At 47.0% G+C, this 22,806-nt stretch overlaps 1 protein-coding gene across 3 annotated transcripts in view; it reads right to left on the bottom strand.

The window, feature by feature from the left end:
* The window catches only part of Pex14 (peroxisomal biogenesis factor 14), a 146,703-nt gene that overhangs the window by 103,851 nt on the left and 20,046 nt on the right, over positions 1 to 22,806 (bottom strand). For all 3 annotated transcript variants that reach the window (XR_001197030.3, XM_005079311.4, XM_013120054.3), the window contains exon 2: positions 17,393 to 17,440. Coding sequence is in view for 2 of the 3 variants with exons in the window: in XM_005079311.4 (XP_005079368.1) it covers positions 17,393 to 17,440 (48 nt within the window). In the remaining variant the exon portion in view is untranslated. The remainder of the gene's footprint in view (positions 1 to 17,392; positions 17,441 to 22,806) is intronic.

Genomic DNA, 22,806 nt, shown 5'->3' with positions numbered 1-22,806 from the left:
TGGCACACCAATGCAAAGCACGCTCACTGAGCACTGACTCTTCCTGCACAACACCTTCTTTGCCTCCCAGCATGGGTCACTTGCCACTGCTATGCCGAGTGCCCCGGGGACCAACAGGGCCATCATTCCTGCACTCCCACTACACCCAGCCCCTAAATCTATCTGACTCCTGACTCCCAAAGCACAAGCAGTCAGAGACAGCCAAAGAATTTTAAATTTGGTTTGGTTTTCCAAACAAAGCATTCTATAGATTCACAGTTATTTGAAGTAGAAGCATTTAATTTTCTGTCAAACAGGTAAAAACAGAAGACCAGAGAAAACAAAACTAAAATGAAGGTTGGGATGTGTAAAAACTAAGGGGCTGGGAATCGCTGAGATCAGGAGTGTCCAGGGATTGTTGGCATGGGAAGCCACACCAGTCAGCCAGGCACTCTCTTTCCAGGGTGTCTCAAGGGGAAATCACCCATCGATCCTAGGACACACATGCTCTAGGACCAATCCCTTACCTCAGATCTGCCTCTGCCTCAAATTCCTGCTTGTGCTTTAATGTTTAAATTATTAAATGCATTAATGTATTTACATTATTCAAGTCTTCTGTGCATTTTTTCTAAGATAATTTATGTATAAGAGTTTGGATGTCCGTGACTGTTAATGTCTACAACCCTTCCTGTTCATTATTGATTCTGGAAGAAAAAAAAAAAGTCAGAGTTTTAATGCCTTATTTTTAATGTATTAAGAGTCTGAATAAGTGCATTCTCTTTTTTCTTTTGTAATTTCATAATTTAAGTAGTGCATTTATTAAACTGACACAGTATGAATTGTGGTGAAGCCTGGCATGGCTCCATGCTGCCTAGCAGCTCACTCCTCTGCTCCTGTGCAGCCAGCGCTCTCTCAGTGAGTGATTCCCACCTCCACAGCAGGGGAGGGGCAAGCGTTGGCCCGGAGCATGCTTCTAAAGATGATTTTCTTCCTCCTTTTGAAGGTTCTAGCCCAAATCAGCCCTCCTTCCTACTCGGCTTCTAGAATGCATTAAGAGGACGGGTCCTCTGCTCATCGGAAGTCCTCATCTGGATGCACTGCAGGTTACATCCAAACAGAGCTTGCAATCAGCACACAATTTCCAAGAACAATAAACATGCTTGAAGCGTAACATAACAAAATCAAGCAAACAAAATAACTACTTTTTGAAAGAACTCTCAAACATCTCTAACACAACATCTCCAACTTGGGAAATAAAAGCTTGTTTCTATTGAGAAATCCAGTTCCCCTGGCAAAGAAATCACTTTCAACTATAGCCGGTAGATCTACAGTGACACCCAATGGCCCATTAGTTTAATCCCAGCTGGGCATCCCCCCGAGGCAGCCCCTGGGGAACAGGGTTTTAGGCAAAGAGTTCCTGTGTGGCCATGGGGTGGGGCTTGAAGGAAAAACTAGCTACCTGCTACTTTTCATGAAGCTGAATTGCTAAAGGGTAAATGGCTTACCCTACCTGGACCATAGGTAGATAGATAGATAGATAGATAGGTAGATAGATAGATAGATAGATAGATGATAGATAGATAGATAGATAGATAGATAGATAGATAGATAGATAGATAGATATCCACATGTGCAAACACTGTAGAGTGTAACACATCAACAGCCCCTTCTGGTGGAAGGTGTAAGCACGTGTGCACCATGTGAACATCTCCACATACATGTAGGTGTACACTAGCTGGACTGAACAACACTGTCCCTATCAGCTGGAAGTGGAAAAAGGAAACCAAAAGCTTGCTGCTGCTTTTAGAGCCTGACCCTGCCATATCCCACACTGAATGTATGCACGCAGGCACAGGCACGCGCACACACACACACACACACACACACACACACACACACACACACACACCATCTTATATATTTTCTCCTCTTTTTTCTGCTTTTCTGTTTCCTTTTTTCTCTTCTTTCCCTTTTTTTTCTTTTTTGGCTACTCATTACCATTCTTTAACTGTTACAATTTATATCAGCATATAATGTTAAATAATTACAGGGAACGGAGCTCACTCTAGTGAGGATATAAACGCGCTGTGGGAATCTACAGATTTAAACAAATAACACTCACGGCAGGGGGTGAGCGGATGAATTAGCATTAATATCCTGCCTGGGAGATCCCAGTGCACTGGTACTGCTTAAATACAGATCTTTTCTGTAACAGTCAATATGACAGCTCCCGGCAATACGGCCCCTTTCCCTCTCCCAGTCAATATAGCAGCCAGTGAAAATAGAAACGTCCCTATAGCAATCAATATAGCAGCCAGCTAAAATAAACCCTTCCCTTTTAAGGGCTATATAATAGTCAGCTAAATGGAAGAATTGGCACCCCTGCTGGATAGCTCAGCAGCAAAGCCAAGGAATGAACAGGCCACGAACACAGGTCCTGCCTAGGAAGAAAGAGATGTGTCCTGGAAGGAAATGACGTGGGAGCTGCTGAGGACGCTGGACAGACTGCCTCCAGGACCTACGAGCTGGCCATCACCCAGGTAACAAGCGGCTACAGGGCCACCCCACACCAAAGTTTAATTAAAACTGCCAGAAACTTTAGAATAATTTAAAATAATCCTATTCAAACTGTTGTCCTCAGAGGAGTGGCAGTATCTGGGTTTGAACCTAGTAACTGATCCCACCTTAGTTAACAGGTCTGTGGTTTTCTGATCCCCAGCACCAGGGCTAGTGAGTCAAACATCCAGCCACGTGAGGGAATATATCACTCGGTGTGAATGGTGCCCAGTGTACACACAGAGCTTGTCTTAAAAGCTCTTAACTATTTCAATGAAACCATACATATCTGGTACTACACAGACACACACACCATGGAAAGTAGTCTCCTTCCTTCAAGGCATGGAGACAGGGGAAGTATTACAAAAGAATTTAGAAGATGACTCTTCTAAAACTGGCCAAAGACCTTCTTAGACAAAGAACGAGAATGGGGGTGTCTGAGTGGAACTAGTTACTGCTGATATTAGTCCTACTGGACTTAGAGGTTTGACAAGTGTGGGGTATAACACTGGTACCCACCCCATGCACACTTCCAACCAACAAGCCCTGAAGTTAACACTGGGACTGCTATGCTCCAAAGCAGCTGAGCAGCAGGGACCCACCCCATCTTCATTAAAATTCGACAATCTGTCTGCCATCCCTTGAATGAATCCATAGAGAGGCCCTGTTTCCCTGGCCAGGTGTTTAACACCCAATGATGCTCATGTCATCAATCAGGTGACTCAGTCAAGAGCCACAGTGTCAGGTATCAGGAAAAAAAGATTCCTGGTTGAAAGCCCTAGTACTTAAAGTCTTAGATTACACCACCCTACCTACTGATACCTGCCCTTAACGTCAGTATTCCAGCTACAGAACAACTTCAGGGTTAAAAGGGTTAGTAGGACGTAGGATTTCTAATCAGAGCAACATGCATTTTGCCACAGTCTTACAGTAAACAAATGCCTTAGAAGACACAGGCCTCAGTACCTACAAGTTACAGGTCCTCCAGCCCCTAAAAGTCACAGTCCCTTAGAAGCCATTCCAGTAAGTTCTAGTGCAGGTGGTCACACTGTGGTCCTACTGTGGTTGTGGCGGCCACTTGGTGGGGGAAATGGATTTGGAGGGCAGGCCCAGGATGCCACGATGTGAGATCCTACCAATGAGTCAGGGCTATGACTTGATGTAGTACTCAGGATGCCACGATGTGAGATCATAACAATGAGTCAGGGCTATGACTTGATGTAGTACTCAGCTTCTAGCACTGACCCAACAAGTGCTTTATAAACAAGACAGAGTGGGGTAGATGTTAGAGAGGTGGCATCAGCACCTGACGCTCTTGCAGAGGAACCCGTGTTTGGTTCCCAACACCCACATAGCAGCTCACAGGAGCTCTTGTTCCAGGGCGTCTGATACTCTCTTCTGACCTCAAGGGTACCAGGCACACATGACGCGCACATACACACATGCAGCAAAATACACACATAATACACATCTCATTTATTTTTAATTGGGGGTATATGCTTTCAATCAAGTAGCATTAAAGGTAGAGAGAATGCATCATGATGTTAGCAAAAACTCTTGTCAACTACAGATGCCACTGTAGTCATCAAAGGTGAGCAGGAGGCAGGAAGGAAGGGAGGGACAGAGAAAGAGAGTAATTAAAGAGAAAATAATTCTGAAAGGGAAGAGGGAGAGAGAAACATAAAAGACGAGATAAGAGATAACAGAAGAGCTCACAAAGAAAGTCGCCACCCTCTCTGGAGTTTGCAGTTTCCAGCTTTGGGGCATTTGTGAAATGACAGTTGCAGTGAAGCAAACAGAATGGTGACTCATCTGGTTCCCAGCTTGAGTCAAAGGGGGCTGTTTCTGGACAAACTGAAAGACAGGCAGCTCTGCCTGCACACTCGACGATGCCTACGGGGCACCGCGGCTGCAGGTCAGGATGTGGGGAAGAACGAGGAAGTGGGAGTGACACTGTCTCCACTGGCCACAGTGTCACTGCAGATAAATACTGTCAAGACTTAAACCGTAATAATGGAAAGGCTATACAGGTCTCAGCTATGACACTTCCTCTGATGCTCCCGTTCATAAATGCCCCTTTATGCTGCCCACGCGGCAATGCTCCACTAAGCATCAGTGCATGTGTATCCCAATAAGAACGCTGCACCCTAGGTTCCCAGCAGGAAGCCAAGTAGCAACTGTGCAATGCGAGGCCTTGGTTCATTATCTCCAGACTTTGTAAGTAAGCACATACACTCACTTCCACCCCGCAAGGGTGGACTGAGTGCCATCCAGGAGCTAAGGGGTATAGCACACAGCCATCCCATCCATAGCAAGGTCAGCAAGACATCCACGTGCCAAATACCTGGGAAAAACAGACACAAATATATCCCATGTGGACACACATCCAGGTAACATAGAGACTCCTTTACTACTTGGACAGCTAAAATCCTCCCTCACACTCCTGGTGGCCTTATGTGAAATGCAGTTCCCTCTGCTTTATGTTCTGTGTAGATTACAGGTCGGTAGCACTTAAAGGAAGCTAACTGGCTGTTCACAAAGACACCTTTACTTGGATTCAGCAGACAGAAAGGTTAAAAAAAATGGTTTTAACAGATCATTTCCCTAGCAGGGTGTGGTGATATATGCTTTTAGTTCCAGCACTCAAGAGGCAGAGGCAGGCAGATCTACACATATATGCTACACACACACACACACACACACACACACACACACACACACACACACACACACACACACACACACACACAAAATAAATAAATGGAGAAAAGAGGCCAAGCAGGCAGGCAGTGGTGGTAACCTTTAATCCCAAAACTCAGGGAAGCAGAAACAGGGGGATCTCTGTGAGTTTGAGGCCAGCCTGGTCTACAAAGCAAGTCTCAGGACAGTCAGAGATACACAGAGAAGACCTGTTGAGAGAGACAGAGACAGAGATGGAGATGGAGAGACAGAGAGACAGAGAGAGGGGGGCCATTTCTCAGACTCTGAGTTGGCTCCCTAGATAACACCAGAGAGTCACAAGAAAAGGCAGAGGGCTGGGGTGCAGCTCATCAGGAGAGTTTTTCTCGAGTATGTACAAGGCCTGGGGTTCAACCCCCAGTACTCCCAAAGTAAAGAAACCCTACCTCCTACAAATTAAGACTATATGCATGAATGTTGGGCATGGTGGTACATGCCTTTAATCCCAGCATTCAAGGGACAAAGGCAGGTGGACCTGTGAGTTCTAGACCAACATGATCTACAAAATGAGTTCCAGACCAGTTACATACATGAATACCTCAGATGCATGACAAGCAGATATAAACTAAGACAGGTGGATGGATATAAGAACAGATGCGGGGTTAAAATGAGGATAAAACCTCTACCAGGAAAACCATGAGCGACAATCAGGGAAGTCAAAGTATAAAACTAAGAAAGGACTGACACAGTAAACCCAGCTTGGTGGCTGACACAGGATGGTAGCTCACACTTGCTAGGTGGGCAGCCAGCACCACCACAAACCCCCACTGGGCTGCCTTGCCTGTTGATCTGTAATTGGTGAGCCTGTGATAGAGCCAGCAATCATCATTAGGCCCCCTGTATTTATTTCACAGACAAAGGCAAGCAGGAGAGACCAGTTAGTAATGAGTAAGTAATGACCACGAAATACACTGTATTTTATAGAGCGGCTAGGAGAGGAGATGCTATTCGGAAAATAAAACGTGAAAGAATAAAATAAGCTAGAGAAACTCAATTTTCTTCTTCTTCCTCCCAAAGCCACACTCAGGATAAAATGAGGTTTGTGCAGGTTAATCCTTAGGAGGTAAGAAAAGAATGATTAAATAATTTAAAAATCAATTGTACATTAAACCAAATCCAGGAACTGCAAAAACAAACACCACAGCGCTCCTCCAGCCAGTATTAGCTACAGTCTGGTCAGCAGGGGATGCCCTACCTGACAGAGTCCGATGAGGTAATTGGGGGGAGGCACAGAAGAGGAACCGCGGATCTATCTGGATTTCACTGGAAATAAAGTAATTTCTAGATAATACAAAGTAAGAAATCTATAAATGAGCCTTTGGAGATCAAGATGAAACCTTCAAAACTCCAATAGAAATAATAACAATGATAATCATTTGATAAACAGAAGTTATAAAATTAATCCAATGTTAAAGGATTCGCCACCGTTTCTAGTTACTCCTTCTGCTCATTAACAAAGTCTATTAACTGTCACTTCTAGAATGACAACAGTGAAGCTGCCATGCCTTTGTCTTTGAGGGGCACTCTTGTTGGGAGGCTTTCCCAATTCCCAGGGCCCCAGAAGCTTCAGAAGCAAGTCTATCAGAAGGCAAAGCCACAAAAAGGGCCTGGCTGCCTGCCCCACCCACAGGGTCCAGGACAGCACTCCTGGCTAACCAGAGACCCCCTCTCCAGGCCAACTGGCTTCTCTGTGCGCACCAGCGCCACCCAGGTCTTTACAGGACGTGGTTTAGCCACACAGCGGAAGCTCAGAGCCAGGGTAGACAGAAGGGGCTCTTCTGGGATGGCTGTCTGGTTTACTCACTTCCAATGATGCCCAGGGTCCAGGAATCAGTGCTAGACCCCAAAGTCTCAACACGTGGCAAACCAGTTTTTCCTTCAATGTGCTTCAGCAGGTTGGAACTGTGGAGAAACCTCTGAAGCCTGCCAAGGCTGCAAGGGAAACGGGTAGTCACCACGACAGTGTATTCTCACAGAGTGAGACAACACTCACGGAGACCGCTCAGCACCTCACAGCACCGTCAGAGCAAGAAGAAGCTGACAAAAAGACCACACTACTTCCTGACAGGCATCTCCAGTCTCTCATCTTCAAAGAAAGCGAGGGCTGCTGCCTTAACTGAGGGAAGAAGGAGTGGATACTGATGGGGACACGGATAAAGGATTCGCCTGAGGGGCAGAGGAAAGGGAAACAGAGGATCTGGATGCTGAGTTCCCTTTACTTAGGTGGGTTCCGGTGACTCCCGGAGGACCCACACAGCACAGCACGGTTTTAAGAGCTGGAGTCAGAAAGCAAACTGCTCACTTGTCCAACCTTCATTCTGTCAGCAGGAGATGAAATAACAGGCAGCTGCTGCCCCCTAGAAGCTACCTGAGATGTAGCAGCTTCCACAGAGACATCAGATGAAAAGATCCTATTATCTCCCTCGATCTCATAACCTGTCATTAGTGAGGTACATGGGTGCAGACGCCTCCTCCGAGCCTAAGGAGGTGCACATCACCTGTGATAAATTAATAGGTGCCTTTTCAACAGCGAAGACGCACACAAAGACTCCAACCAAGGAGAGCACAGTAAGGCAACAGCTTCTCAGAGCAAGCCCAGAGTAGCAGGCAGCCCCTGCCACAGCCAAAGCCTGTCTGTGCAGCATCTCCTCACCTCGATAGTGCAGGGAGGGCGAGGTCAACACTGTGCCCAGATCTGCACTTCCCACCCATTCAAACTCCACAGTATACATCTGAGATGTTGACCGCAGCCCAGTACATGCTTGGTCTGGAGGCCCGACTGCCCTGGGCTTCCGGTCCCTCACTGTAAACCGGGAAGGGCAATCCTCTCAGTGGGGTGAGAGTTGAACCAGACAAAAGCAAAGAAACAAGCACTGGAGCTACAGAACGACACAGCAGCCAGCCCTCTTGGCCTATGAGATCAGAGCTAATAATTGCTCAGTTAATAAATTGTTTTTTTTTTTCAGTTAAATTGAAGAATCATTAAAGGTGGAGCCTACTCTACATATCTTCAACATTTATACTACCCTAAACCTATAAACACACAGTCATTCCCCAATCTTTTGATGTAGAGCCAAGACCTTTCCTTTGAGCGTGGGCCACAGACGGGAGTTCCCAGAAGCCTTTCACCTGAATAGACCCCACCCACAACACACCCTCCACATCCTAAAGCAAAGCAAGAGCCTACAGACAATACAAAAGCAACTGCAGCAAGGATTCTTCTGGGTTTGTATGGTCTTAGCCTGGTGGTTATTGTCTCATGAACAACCTGATGGCAAAATTTTGTTAGTTCACATTCACCACACATAGAACTTAATTTTTAGGGCTGGAGAGATGGCTCAGCCATTAAAGGCTGGGCTCACAACCAAAAATATAAGAACTTAATTTTTGAAAGAAAAAAATTTCACATTAACCTTTACAGAACACATCACTCTTGTAGAATCCTCTCTGTTTGTCATACTTAATGAAACAGCGCTGCTCAGTAAGAAGCACACCTGGCAGAGAGGGTTAGGGACTGACCGACTAGCACTCAGTGTGAGGAAGAGTGCGGGAGACTGCGGGCTGCCTCGTGAGAACCCTGGCCGGGTCAGGAGGTTCTAGGCCTGAAAGGCAAACTGGCCAGTTGCAGCAATGGTTCTCAACCTAATGCTACCACCCTTTAACACAGTTCCTCATGTGTGATGACCCCCAACCATAACATTACTCTCATTGCTACTTCATAACTGTAATTCTGATATTGCTATGAATCCTAATGCAAATATCTGTGTCTCCTGATGGTCTTAGGCAACCCTGTGAAAGGTCATTCAACACTCCTGAGGGGCCGCGACCCAAAGGTTGAGAACCACTGAGTTACAGGCTGTCAAAAGCAGTTCTTGACATTTTTAAAACATATGCACATTTGGGGTACCCTGCTTTATTTCACAACAGTACTCAAAAGTGCACACAGGACTGGTGAGAGGCTTCAGCAGGTAAAGGCACTCGCCACCAAGAATAAAGAATGTGAGTTTGAGCTCTACATGTGTGTCATGGCATATCATACGTGCACACATGCACAGATAAATAAGTGTGAAATAACATTTTTAATGCACATGAAAAAGCCAGGTGTGATAGGAAACTGAGGAAGATCAGAAGTTCAAAGCCAGCCTGAGCTATAAAATGAGACCCTATCTCCCAAAAAAAGACAACACAGGTATATAAGGCAAAAAGCTAGAACAAAAGGAAAATACAGGAAAAGGGGGAAAACTGTTAAGTAAATAAATGTTTACTCCTCATCTCCAAAATCCATCTCCAGTGAAGTGTGGGAAAAACATGAAACCATTTGTACAAACACTGAACTTGCGCGCTAGATTCTGTTGGCAACTAACTCCTGGTGACCGCAGGCTAGAAAGAGAGGCCCTAACCCAAAGATTCCCCTCGGGTGGGCCTGGCTGCTGAGGCACGGCTGACACCCGCAGCGAGAGGCCTCTGGCAGATCCCTGGGTAACAGGAACAACTAACTGGCAACCTGAGCACCACCCTACAGACTGCAGACAGAGAAGCTGCAGCCCCCGTGGCTTCCGGGCAAGAGGTCACAAAGGTGGCATCTTCTCGACAGGGCAATTCATCCTCACACACGCTCCGCTGGGGGCCATGTGTTAGCCCCTCTCTGCCTCCGACTGTCAAGGGGTGCCCCCAGATAGATTTACCTCCAGAATCGCTCAATGTCAGCCCATCTCGAGCCTGCTCAGACAAACTCATAATGGCAGAGCGAAGATTTGTGGAGCAACAAGCATAAATCTCGGTTATAACTACAAACCATAAAAGAAAGGAGAGCTGGGGGGAAGAGGGAAGGGCGGGCGGCAGACACGTCCTTCTCCCAAGCACCACTTTATCTCCCTGCAGCTCTGCACCACACACAGGGGATTAGCTATGGGACATATTTCTCAAGCCCAATCAGTCTGTGTAGTTTGACAATGGGCTCAAACATTTTTAAATGGAAATTATCCTGGACACGTGGGGCACATAGCTGCCCTAAGAACAGCATGTCCAGTGCTCTTTGGAGGGTTAGGGGTTCTGTGTCTGCTACCCTATAGGCCACAGTAAAAGATATTCATACATGAAAAACTTTCAAGTAGAATGATGCTCAATTTTAAACAAAGGAGAAGAATTTTCGGAGCGTTCCCCTGGCCCAGTAAGAAGTATGGACTCCACTGCTGCAGCACTACTGGGCCAGCTGAGGAACTTAGTCTACACCTCCAGGAACAAGGGGCCCACAGGGTCATAAAGGAAACTCCCTCAGAGTGCTCAGAAAAAAGCATACAACCACTCCAGCCCTGGATCCCACATCTCTAAAATAAGAGCGCAGTTCAGTGATCTACAGGGGCGGGGCCTCTCCTTACCAGGGCTACAGCAAACACAAAATATAACCACGAGAAGCCAGGACGCTAAAGCATAAACAAAGGTAAAAACGGTCTCACTGCCACTGCCATTTCTCTAATTATCACCCCTAAGAGTTTCGATTCATCTAATAATTATTTGTAAAAGAATACCTCCAAACTGAAAAAACAAACAAAAACAAAAACCTCCTCGTCTCCCTGAAAGAGGAAACAACTAAAGGGCACCGCCTAGTCTTCTCCATAACCCTCCTCAGACTATAATAGGAAGGATGGAGTAGGAAGAGGCAGTAATTTCAAAATCAGTAAGTGGCCTGGAGATTAGAGCCACCCAGAAATGCAATGAGGCTTTTTTCCGGTTCATCCATTCCAGCATTTAGAGCTAACCAGTGTTCCTCCCCACCAGGAGCTGGTCTCTGTGAACATTAGTGGTGAAAGGTACACTTCCCTCACTAGACGTTTAGACTACTTAGGAGAAGAGAGTGGGCAAGGGGGAAGCCAGCATGTCTTCTGTCCTGGCTCATCACGCAGTGACAGTCTCACCATCAAGAGGCACTGAGAGCCCCATCCTCAAACTCTTGCATGGGGTTTTGTTCCTGAGATTCTCAGCAGCACACAGCCAGCAACAGTTCTGCTCCTCAGACGGCTGAGGCTGAGGAATCGGGAGAACAGGGGCAGCCTGGGCCATATAACCCCGCCTTTTAGAAAAAGCTAAGGGATGGGTTTTTACACTATGTGTCTGGTGTCATTCCTAGTCACTGGATCCTGACAGAGGTCCCTGAGCAAGAAAATGGCAGAAGTGACAAGCCAGTATGTAATACTTAAATTACCATATTTACTACCTCCCTGGAAAGAATGACAACTTCCTGAAATCCCCACATTTCTGGCTACATTACTCATGTGTGTACACTCTTGCAAATGTATTAAAAGCAAGTGTATGTCTGGTGTGATGGCATATATCTATAATTCTGGCACTTGGGAGCTGAGGCAGGAGAACTGGCCTGAGTTTGAGGCCCAACCTGGGATACACAATGACTTCCAGACCAGCCGAGACTATTGAGTGAGATCACCTTAAAGCCCCCACCCCCACCAAGTTTTCCCACAGAATACGTTGAATTTTATATCTACATTTGCCATGCTATTATATACATGCATGCATACTCACCCATACGAGTATGCACAAACAAATGTATTGAACACATGAATGCCATCCTCCAAAAATGTTCTGATGGTGAAAAAATGAAAACCACCTATCCTCAGTGACCCCGCCAACCGGTACAGCAAGGTATTCCAACCACAAAAGTTGCAAAACTGGGAAAAGACTATCAGGAACACACCTAGAGATGCAGAAGACAGGCAACTCGCCACAACCATTCTTAAAGAGACACTCACAGTACTGGCCGACTCCCTGGATTCATAACTGTTTAAAAAACAGAAAGGAGCCGGGCAGTGGTGGCACATGCCTTTAATCCCAGCACTCAGGAGGCAGAGGCAGGCGGATCTCTGTGAGTTCGAGGCCAGGCTGGACCGACAGCCTCCTAAACAATACAGAGAAACCCGGTCTCATAAAAAACAAAAATAAACAAATAAATAAATAACAGAAAGGAGGAGGTGAAGAGGTGGCCTGGGGGTTAAGAGCACTTGCTGTTTTTACACAGAATCCAGGTTCAGTTCCCAGCACCCACGTGGTGGCAGATTACAACAGTTTCTGGCTTCCTCAAACACCTGGCACATACAAGGTACACACATACAAGGAAGGCAAAGCACCCGTACACATCGAAAGGTGGGGACAAGAGCTGAGCTGAGCTGTGTGACAAACACCTTTAATCCCAGCACTAGGTAGGCAGAGTCAGGCAGATCTCCGTGAGTTTGAGCCTGTCCTGATCTACAGTGAGTTCCAAGCCTGTTGGGTATATATAATGAGACTGTCTCAAACCAAACTAAACCACAAAAAGCAAGAGAAGAATCTTAGGCATCCTGTGTGTGAGCATCCCCAAAAGGACCAACTAAAGACAGACGCACTATGGAACTCTACAGGATGCAAGGTTCCACCTCGATCCAGGGAAGAAAAAGCCAAGGGTTACATGGAGCGCTCCCATCCTGAGACCACAGATCTGCAGTCTTTTCTTGTAAGAGTTTAGTATAATGAGATGGCTCAACAGGTAACAGTACTTGTTACCTACAGTACTGACAAGCTGAGCTCAACCCCTTCAAACCCACTTGGTAGAAGAAAACCAATTCCCAAAAGTTGTCCTCTGGCCTCTACACAAATGCTGTGGCACATTAAGACCACCATTACACACACACACACACACACACACACACACACACACACACACACACACACACACACACACACACATTAAAATAATAATCTACACTGGGTCTGAAGATGAACACCTACAATTCCAACACTAGGGAAGGGAGACAGGAGAGTTGCAGCAGTCTCAGGCTTATACAGTGAAACTCTGTCTTCAACAAAAAAGTTTTAGCCTAGAAAAGCTGACAGGATAAAAATCTACTATCCTCCTTGGATTACTCCAGAGGAAGGACACAGGGAATAAAGATTGAAAGCAAAAACAGCAGAGTAGGTAGTGCATGCCTGTGATCTGAGTACTCAGGAGGCGGGGCAGGAGGCCGGACAAGAACAGCATGAACTACCGAGACAGACACTGCATCAAAACAAACAAACAAATAAATGGAAAACCCTTGTACCTACAGATCAGAGGCAGCAAAGACAGCAGGAGACTCACCCACTAGAGAGAATTTGGTGTCCAAGAGCAAGAAGCTGAAGTTCTAGTTGAACCAACACAAGGCCTGTGTAAAGTAGGTGAGCAACAGAGTTGCTGAATATTGAGAAACAGAGGGAGACAAATGAGCAGATATGCAAACTGAACCTCATTTATCACTGACTTCAAATAACCAGAATCAGATGGCTAAAAAGAAAGCTCAGGTTTCCTAAGCCTAGTTTCAGCATCCAACAAAGACAAGGCCCAAGCTGCCCCATGCACTCACTGGTTTTGTGTTGGAATTCATATGCCAGACAAGTACTCTATCACTGAGCTTTCCAAGCACAGGTTCTCACCACATAGTCCAAGGTTGGTCTTAGTATCCCATTCTCCTGCCTCGGCCTCCTGAGCGTTGAGGTTACAAGTGTGCACCATATGCCCAGCGGCCCTCATCCTTAAAACCTTTATCTGATCCCCCAGGGGAATCGAGGGAACCAGACACAGGTTATGAATGAGCCCCCAGGAAGGGCACACACATAGCCATTGTCCTGGTTCTGTAGGAGAGCCCACAGGCTGTTTTCAACACATCTGACAGAAGACAGAGGTCAGTCCTCTCGAGAGCTGTCAAAATTCCTTGCCTCAGGACCAGAAAGACAGCTCAGTAGGTACAAGTGCTTTCCAAGCAAGCCAGAGCGTCATCTTCAGAACTCACACTGGAAAAAGAGGAGCAACTCGGCTGTCCTGGAACTCACAGTGATCCACCTGCCTCTGCCTCTCGAGTGCACCACTACACCCAGCCCTGAATTGTAGTTTTCAATAAACCCTTTACGTTTTTAATGAGAAGAAAATTTACTTCAAAACAATCAACTAGGATCTAGTAAGATGGCTCAGCAGGCAATAAATAGCATTTGCCACACAAGACTGACACCTGAGTTTAATCCCCAGAGCTCACAGGGGAAGGAGAAATACAACTTCCTAAAACTGACCTCTGTATGTATAGAGTCCATGTATTGCTGAAGCAGATGCCCCCTCCCCGTCTCTTTCTCTCTCTCACTCACTCACACACACTGAGCAAATAAAAAATAAATCCATTTTTTGAGACAAGGTCTCATTGAGCCCAGGCTGGCTCCAAATGTACTGTGAGCTAAGGACGACCTTGAACTTTCAATTCTCTTGCTTCTACCTCCCCAGTGCTAGGGTTACAGTGCACACCAGCTGTCCTGTTTAATGTAGGCTTCATGTGTCACAAGGAAGCATCCTACTAGCTGAGCTACACACTCAGCCCCAGTGATCACTTAGTTCTGGAAAACAAAATAAAACTATCTGCCTCCAGCATCTTGTGCCAGCACAGAACCCAGAAAACAACCCTTAAGGAATTTTGTACAAAATTTACAAGCAAGCTGGGTGGTGATGGCACACGCCTTTAATCCCAGCAACAGGAAGAGGCAGGAGGATCTCTGAGTTCAAGGCCAGCCTGCCTACTACTGAATTCCAGGACAGTCAGAGCTACATGGTGATGCCCAGTCTTGCGGGGGGAGGGGGAGGGTGGATATGGATGATTACAATGAGTTAAAAACAAACGTAACTTTATCATCATATTCCTCAGAAACCATCCCTAAGCTCCCACCCTTCTCCTCTCCGGCTCCCAGACAGGCAGTGCTGCACCAAATTATACACAACTTTGTGCTGCTTCCTAAAATTGCATACAGTACTCCCTTTTTGCTAATTGTTTCATGTACACAAATGACTTTTCTTCCCCAAATAAAATACACGAATTACTTAAAAACAAGGCCTGTTTGATTCTGTAATTGTCTGTTCTCCAGAGCTGCAGTTTAGCACTCAGGGAGCAGCCACCACGCTGGGCCTGAAGAGCCTCCCTCCCTCCCTCCCAGCTGCAGGAGCGAGCACTGACCACTTCCAAGCCACAGCCCTGTGCACTGAGCTGCGGCCTGAGCTGCCTACTCCTCCGTCACCAGTCCACAGCAGCCAGGCGCTCTCTTGCTACTCAACCCGCGCCCGTGGCCTGCCCCAAAAGCCAGCCCTCCGTAGGCTCCTCTGCCTGATACCCTCCTGCCATCACTCCCAAGAGGAAGGAGTTGTTCACATAAGACCATACAGCTCGGCTGGTGCCCTCATTTAATCAGGCTGCTGCAAATGGCTGACCAAAAGCAATAAGGGCATGACTGAGAGACTGTGGGAGTTTAATATAAAAAAATTAATAAAAAAGGGGGGGAAGGAAAAAGGGTCTACCTTTTAATAGGGCCCTAATTACCCAACTCACAGGATCAGCCCAAATGAGATGGGAGTTTATTTCGGGTTTTTTTTAATTATTGTTTTTTTTATATATATATAAATTGCTGCTATGTGTTTTCTTTCCTCTGAGCAATTATGCAGTAAGTACGTAAAGAGGAGAAAAAATATTAATTAAATATAAGGTAATTGTAGAGTTGGCCTGGAGAGAATGAGTCTGAACTCTGGGCGATCACAGGCTACCAGGGTTTGAAGGCTGCTCAGGGGCTCCCAGAAAAGAAAGAAATAACATAACTAACCAATAGGCAGATGCACAGCGCAGCGGAGGGGACCACATGCAGAACCTGCACAGCACAGGCCCGAGGGGCTCCCACGTCCAGGGTTAGCCAGTGTTAGACACTGTGGCCCCAAAGACGGCCTGTCCTCACTCTTTAGGATGGAGCGCCAAATCAGGACGTTTCAATGAGCCCGTAGCAGTAAGGGATAAAAAAGACCACTGTGTTCAGTTTGGACTTCAATCTGAAAAGCTTGAAAGAAGACCACAGAGGACACACGGACGGACGGACGGACGCTGGCAGAGTGAAGCATCCTAAGAGGAGCCAGGCAACAGGAGAGAGTGAAGAGAGAGGTACTACAGGAATGCTAATGAGCCCGCAACTGGTGACAAAAGGTGACATGAATAACAACATCACTCCCCTGGAAAAGTCTCAGAGGTGCTTGTGGCCTCTGGGCCTATCTGCATCACAGCCAGATCCATCTCACCCTCTGCCTAGAAAGCCTCAGAACATGCTAGAACCTGGACCTGTTCTCAGCCAAGGACTTCACATCATCCCCTCCAACTCGGCCCAGAGAAGAGTGAAGGAACTGTATCCTGCTCTACACAGGCTGCTGAGACAAAGCCTGGCGGTGTGCCCCATGCGTACTAGTCACCACCACTCCAAGGGAGGAAAGGCTTGGCAAAGTTAAACCAAATGCTGGCACACCCCTAAAACTGATCTGGTTTGCACAGAACCGGTCTTACTACCCAGCCCACAGGATTTACATCAGTCCCAAAATGCCAAACAGTGAAAACAGTGCAGGTGGGCAGGGACTCTGACTCTGACCACTAAAGCAAAAACACTCTGCGAAGAGAGTTACTTAGCCCTCTAGTTCCAGCACTTGGGAGGCTTTGGCAGAAGAATTGTTGTGAGCTTGAGGCCGGCCTAGGCTACTTAGTGAGTTCAAGGATAGACTGGGCAACACTCCTTGTTTAAAAAAAGAAGAAGGAGAAAAAGAAAAGGCCTCATTCCTATGCGTCTAGGACACTACAGGAGATCGCTATCACAAACTGAGTTACTGGCCTGACCAAGCCAGAGCCCCTCCTCTTACCTGTCCCTTACAGAGCTCCCCCCCTCTTTTGTCCCTTACAGCACACCTCAGGCGCTTCACTGAGAAGCAAAAATGGTTGTTTCCGTTCCCAACAACCAGAAGCTGACAAGCGCAATTTTAGGCTACCAAGGGCAGCAAGCAGAATGCTGTGTGGCTGCGGGCGTGGCTGCGGGGGCAGGCGCTCTCAGTTCCAGAGAAAGACCAAAGAGGTCTTGCTAATCCCTTCTGCTAAACAGAAGCCAGAGGCCAGAGGTCAGGGCGAGGCATCTCTGGGGAACACGCACTGGGATGCGGCTGATGGGCTCACGTAAGGTGTCATAGCCACGGGTCCATCAGGCTTCTTTACAGTCCCACCGGATCCAAGGACCAGAAAAGGGTTCTGCGAGCCTTCGTACTTACCAATGGCTCTCGAGGCACCACATTTTCACCTCCTGGAGACGAGCTTGGCTGCAAAGAAAAACAGAAACAAAACTAAGGTCACAGCGCCACCCAATGGACATCAGAAAAACAAAGGTGTGCTGCTTCCCAACGGTGCACCCAAGTCTTTCTCTGCTCTTCATGGGCTGCTTTGACAAAATGTGCCAGGAAACACAGGCTGTTTGTGGGTTCACTGCCATGGCCCCTCACAAACAGGGCTTGTTTTTGCTCGGGAGAACTGTAAGCAGGAGGGATAGGGGCCATGACAAAAAAGACCAGAGAAAGGCTAAGCAGAGACCTGCATTTCTTTTTACCACCTTCCCGGCTAGAGTGCACTAAGAGCAGAAAGAAAGTGCAGAACAACAGGCAGCCACAGGGGGGCATCAGCTACCCACACTAGGGGTTCTCACCTGGAGACAAGTGCTGCTTTCTTTGAGTTTTTTATGTCTGTGTCAGTCTCCATGTAGCCAAAGCTGATCTCAAACTCACTGTGTAACTGAGTGTAACCTTGAACTCCTGATCCTCTTGCCTTAACCTCCCAAGTGCTGGGATCTAAGGGATGTACCACAAACATACCACCAGCAGCTACAACACTGGTTGTACTGCCCTCACAAAGAACCCTACTTCAGGAAAATCTAGTGACAGTCTGAGAGATAAACAGACCAACCTATGAGCAAGCAGACAGCACTGTGCCCAGATGAGCAGCTCCCTCTACTTCCACAGCCTCTCTCTCCCACATCCAACCCATTACTGCACTAGCCAAAGCACAGAGCAGGGCTGTGGGGACAAAGCAAGACGTAAATCCCAGGAAGGACGCTACCAACAGGCTGTCTGAATGAGTTGTAGTTAGCTTACTGTTACCGATGGTACAGCCAATTGCCAATGTTCTACAGATGTCCAGACAAGTGCAGTTAATGTGTGTCCTAGAAGCTGGCCTCTATCCTCTCCCGGCTAGTTCAGACAGCCTGTACCAGGCCTCCTATGAAAAGGGCAGAAGCGCCAGGTGTTGGTGGTGCACGCCTTTAATCCCAGCACTTGGGAGGCAGAGGCAGGCGGATCTCTGTGAGTTTGAGGCCGGGCTGGTCTACAGAGCGAGTATTAGGATAGGCTCCAAAGACACAAGAGAAACCCTGTCTCGAAAAACAAAAATAGAAAAAAGAAGAAAAAGGGCAGAAGCTACGAGAAGAAAGGGTCTGTCACACTTCAGAGCTGTCTGACACCACACAGAAAGCACCTGACACAGTGTTGTCAAGGCCTCTGCTGGATGAAGGACCGTATTCTTCTCTCCATCCAGAGTCCTGTCTTAAGCGCTCCACCCTCTCAAGACCAGAAGGCCAGGCAGCTTGAAGCTATAGTTGGGGGTCAGTCCTCATACCTGAGTGACCTTTCTCTTCCCCCCTGCCATCCTCCCAGGCATCAAAAGCTCACACATTTAGATCTCTGGGTCAGATCTCTAACCTCCTTCCTGCCCCTCTTTCAAGTCTAACAGACTCCCCTGACTCCACCATGGACGCTCTCCTCCAGTACTGCTGGAAGGCCTTCTTCAAGAGCTCCCTCTCCCTTACTCCCCAAAGGTACCCATGATCTCCTCCCACAAATCTTCCCTTCTAAGCAGCCATGGAATCAACCCTCTGCTTCTATTTATCTCTACTGCCATCACTTTAGTCCAAGCTTCCAGAACACTTGCCTGGACCACTGCAAGTGCTTTCTAATCAGCCTACCTGGACTCACGCTGGCTCTCTTCCAAGTCACTTTCCACAACACAAAAAGCAAATCATGTGTAAAGGAAAACTCTTCATCTCCCGTACTTTCTTGTCTACCCTATAAGCAACACCACCAATAGCTTCTCCATGTTCTCAGAAGACAGGAAAAGCTCCTCGGTGCCGTCTTGGAAGCCTCACATCTACCCTAACCACATGTCAGGTCCCACGTGGTGCCAAGCTCCGCCACAACAGCCACCAGCTTCTGATTTCTTTCAAGGGCTGTGCCCAGGCTGTGCCATCCTCTCCTCAGAGTGGCTAGAGCACTTCCCCCAGGGCAAATCCCTTCTAAGGCAGCCTTGATTAGGTCAGGTCTCCCTGCTACACACTCATGACACCAAGAAAAGAAGCTGAGGGGCCGGAGGGAAGCTCAGTTGTTAAGAACACTGGCTGCTCTTGCAGAGGACCCAGGTTCAGTTCCCAGCACCCACATGGCGTCTCACAACCACCTGTAGCTCCAGTTGCAGGGGATTCAATGTCCTCTTCTGGCCTCTGAGGTCACCATGGACACATGGAATTCACAGGCACATGCTCATTCACAAATAAATAAATAAATTTAACTTTTTTTTTGAGACTAGGTTTGTCTATTTAGCCAATAGCCCTGGCTGTTCTGGAACTAGTTCTTTTTTTTTTTTTTTTTTTTTTTTTTTTTGGTTTTCCCAGACAGGGTTTCTCTGTAGCTTTGGAGGCTGTCCTGGAACTCACTTTGTAGACCAGGCTGGCCTCGAACTCACAGAGATCCGCCTGCCTCTGCCTCCCGAGTGCTGGGATTAAAGGCGTGTACCACCAACGCCCAGCCCTGGAACTAGTTCTATAAACCAGACTGGTCTCAAACTCAGAAATCTACCTGCCTTTGCATGGCATTAAAGGTGTGTACCGCCAAGCCTGGCTAAAACACTTTTTTAAATAAAAAAAAAAAAAACTGGCTGTGCTAGCAAAGTTTATAGTCCCAGCACTCAGAAGAGTTTATGGATTAAAGGGCAACCTGCCTTACAGCATGGCACCCGGTCTCAGAAAGAAAAGGGGGAAGGAATAGGAAACAAAGGGGGTGAGGGAGGAGTCAAGGAAAGAGTCCGGAAGAAACGGGACAGGTGAGGGGGAGGGGAGAAGAGAGGAGAAGAGAAGACAAAGGGACCAGGGTGAAGTTCACTGGGAAGCTCTCGCCCTGGGGCCAACAGAGCAGCTGCTCTCACTCACTCGCTCACTGACTCACTGACTCACTCACTCACAGTGGATTGCGTACTCAAGTTCATCATCTCCTGAATGCTTCAATGATAGCTACTCTGAGTGCGAATACTCACTCAGCTCTTTCTTCACTTAATTCTCACACTAGGTATACAGAATTATTGCTGATGAAGACACGAAAACAAAGGAGGTCACATAACTCAGCAAGCAGTAGTATCACTGGGATTTGCACATGTCTAACTAAATGAAATAATCAAATTTTGTTTCAATCATATTCTATTACGCAGCAGCCTTAATTTAATGCTACCCCATAAGTAATAATGTAGTCTATTTAACCAGACAAAACAAACACCAGTGATATGGTTCAGCAAATAAGGGCATTTGCTACCCTGCCTGAAGACCTGAGTTCAGCCTGCAGAACCCACAATGGAGAGAACAAACCCCACAAACTGTCCTTTCGCCTCCATGAACATGCGTGTGAGCTCAGGAGTATGCACACATATACATACAGACATGTTTGAAATGAACACAACTTTAGTACTCAAGAAGTGTCTTTTTTTGTTGTTGTTGTTTTTTGTTTTTGAAACAGGGTTCTCTGTATAACCCTGGCTGTCCTGGAACTCACTCTGTAGACCAGGCTGGCTTCAAACTAACTGGCTTCAAACTCACCGAAATCGTCCCAAATGCTGGGATTAAAGGTGTGTGCTGCCACCACCTGCGGCTACCCCTCCCCCTTTAGCTTTTTTTCGAGATAGGGTCTCACTATGTAGACCAGGCAGACCTGAAACTCATGATGACCCTCTGGCGTCTGCCAAATACTGGGATTATAGGTGTAGATTATGCCTCTCCTAAAATCCTTTACTTAAACAATTAAATAAAAGAACTACTTGGTCTACAAAAGCCCAAAGGAAGCAAGCAACAACCAGGGCTATATCGTTCCCTGAAACATATATGAATGTGAGCCTTCATTTAATGCTGTGACCCAATAGTTATCTGCTATGGAACAGTATCACTCCCAAGAGATATTCAGACACATGTGAAGGTCTTTCTGACTTTAGGGAAAAGCAGTCAGTACAGAACTATTCTACCCCAAACACCCTCGGAACCCTTGGGGAATCCTGACCACTCTTCACCTCTTCACACAGGCAGGCAGCCTCCCATCTTAACTCCAACTCCAGGCACCACTCGGAAGATGAGCAAAGAGTCGGGCAGTTCACTGCCCGCCCAAGCTGAACCATCCCAGACAGTCTGCTGGTCACCTAGCCCAGCCTTTGCAAAACGTCTAATGTTTAATACCCGCCCCTAGATCTACCTCTTCAAGCTGAACCATCCCAGGCAGTCTGCTGGTCACCTAGCCCAGCCTTTGCAAAACGTCTAATGTTTAATACCCGCCCCTAGATCTACCTCTTCAAGCTGAACCATCCCAGACAGTCTGCTGGTCACCTAGCCCAGCCTTTGCAAAACGTCTAATGTTTAATACCTGCCCCCAGATCTACCTCTTCAAGTGATATCTGCCCTGAAAAAGATCCCTCAAACTAAATTCTAACTTGACTCTGGAATTCTTCAAAAGATTCACAGCTGGCAGGGCGGTAGTGGAGCACACCTTTAATCGCAGCCCTCGGGAGGCAGAGACTAGTGGGTCTCTGTAAAATCAAAGCCAACCTACTCTACAGATCGAGTCTCATGAGAGGTCAGAATGGGGAAGTCAGGACTTGAAGAGAGCAAAAGATTAAGAATGTTTTAAAAAAATACAAAGTTGAGGTCAGTGAGATGGCATAGTAGACACTTGTCACCAAGCCCGATAACCCAGGTAAAAATGCTTACTGACAAGCCTGGAGACCTGAGACCCATAGACCCACATGGTAGAGGGAGGGAATAATCTCCAGCAAGTTGTACACACACAACATACATATATACAGGCACACATACACGCGCGCGCACACACACACACACACACAACTTAAAAATAGTTGGGCAGTGGTGGTACACGCCTTTAATTCCAGCACTCAGGAGACAGAGGCAGGCAGACCTCCGTGAATTTGAGGCCAGCCTAATCTACAGAGTGAGTTCCTGGACAGGCTCCAAAGCTATAGAGAGAAACTCTGTCTCAGAAAAACAAACAAAAAAACACTGTCTCAATAAGCAAAAATTGGGGGCTGGGGAGATGGCTAGGTCAGTAACATGTTTGCTGCTCAAGCCTGAGACCCCGGGTTTCATCCCCAGAGCACAAGTAAAAAGCCTGGCTGTGGTAGTAACGGGTTTATAATCCCAGTGCTAGGGAGGTGGAGGCAGGAGAATTCAATCCTGTCTACTTGGACTCACTGTGGGAGCCCGATCTCAAAAGCATCAAGGTGGATCTCTGGCATGAATATGTACCCACTGTACACATGTGCATGAAGACATGAGCATACAGAGACACACACAGGCAAAAAATGTTTGAAGTAAAACAAT

The sequence above is a fragment of the Mesocricetus auratus genome, unplaced genomic scaffold (genome assembly GCF_017639785.1).
Source record: "Mesocricetus auratus isolate SY011 unplaced genomic scaffold, BCM_Maur_2.0 Super-Scaffold_100042, whole genome shotgun sequence".
NCBI lineage: Eukaryota > Metazoa > Chordata > Mammalia > Rodentia > Cricetidae > Mesocricetus > Mesocricetus auratus.
This window is presented reverse-complemented; position numbering and strand designations above follow the sequence as displayed.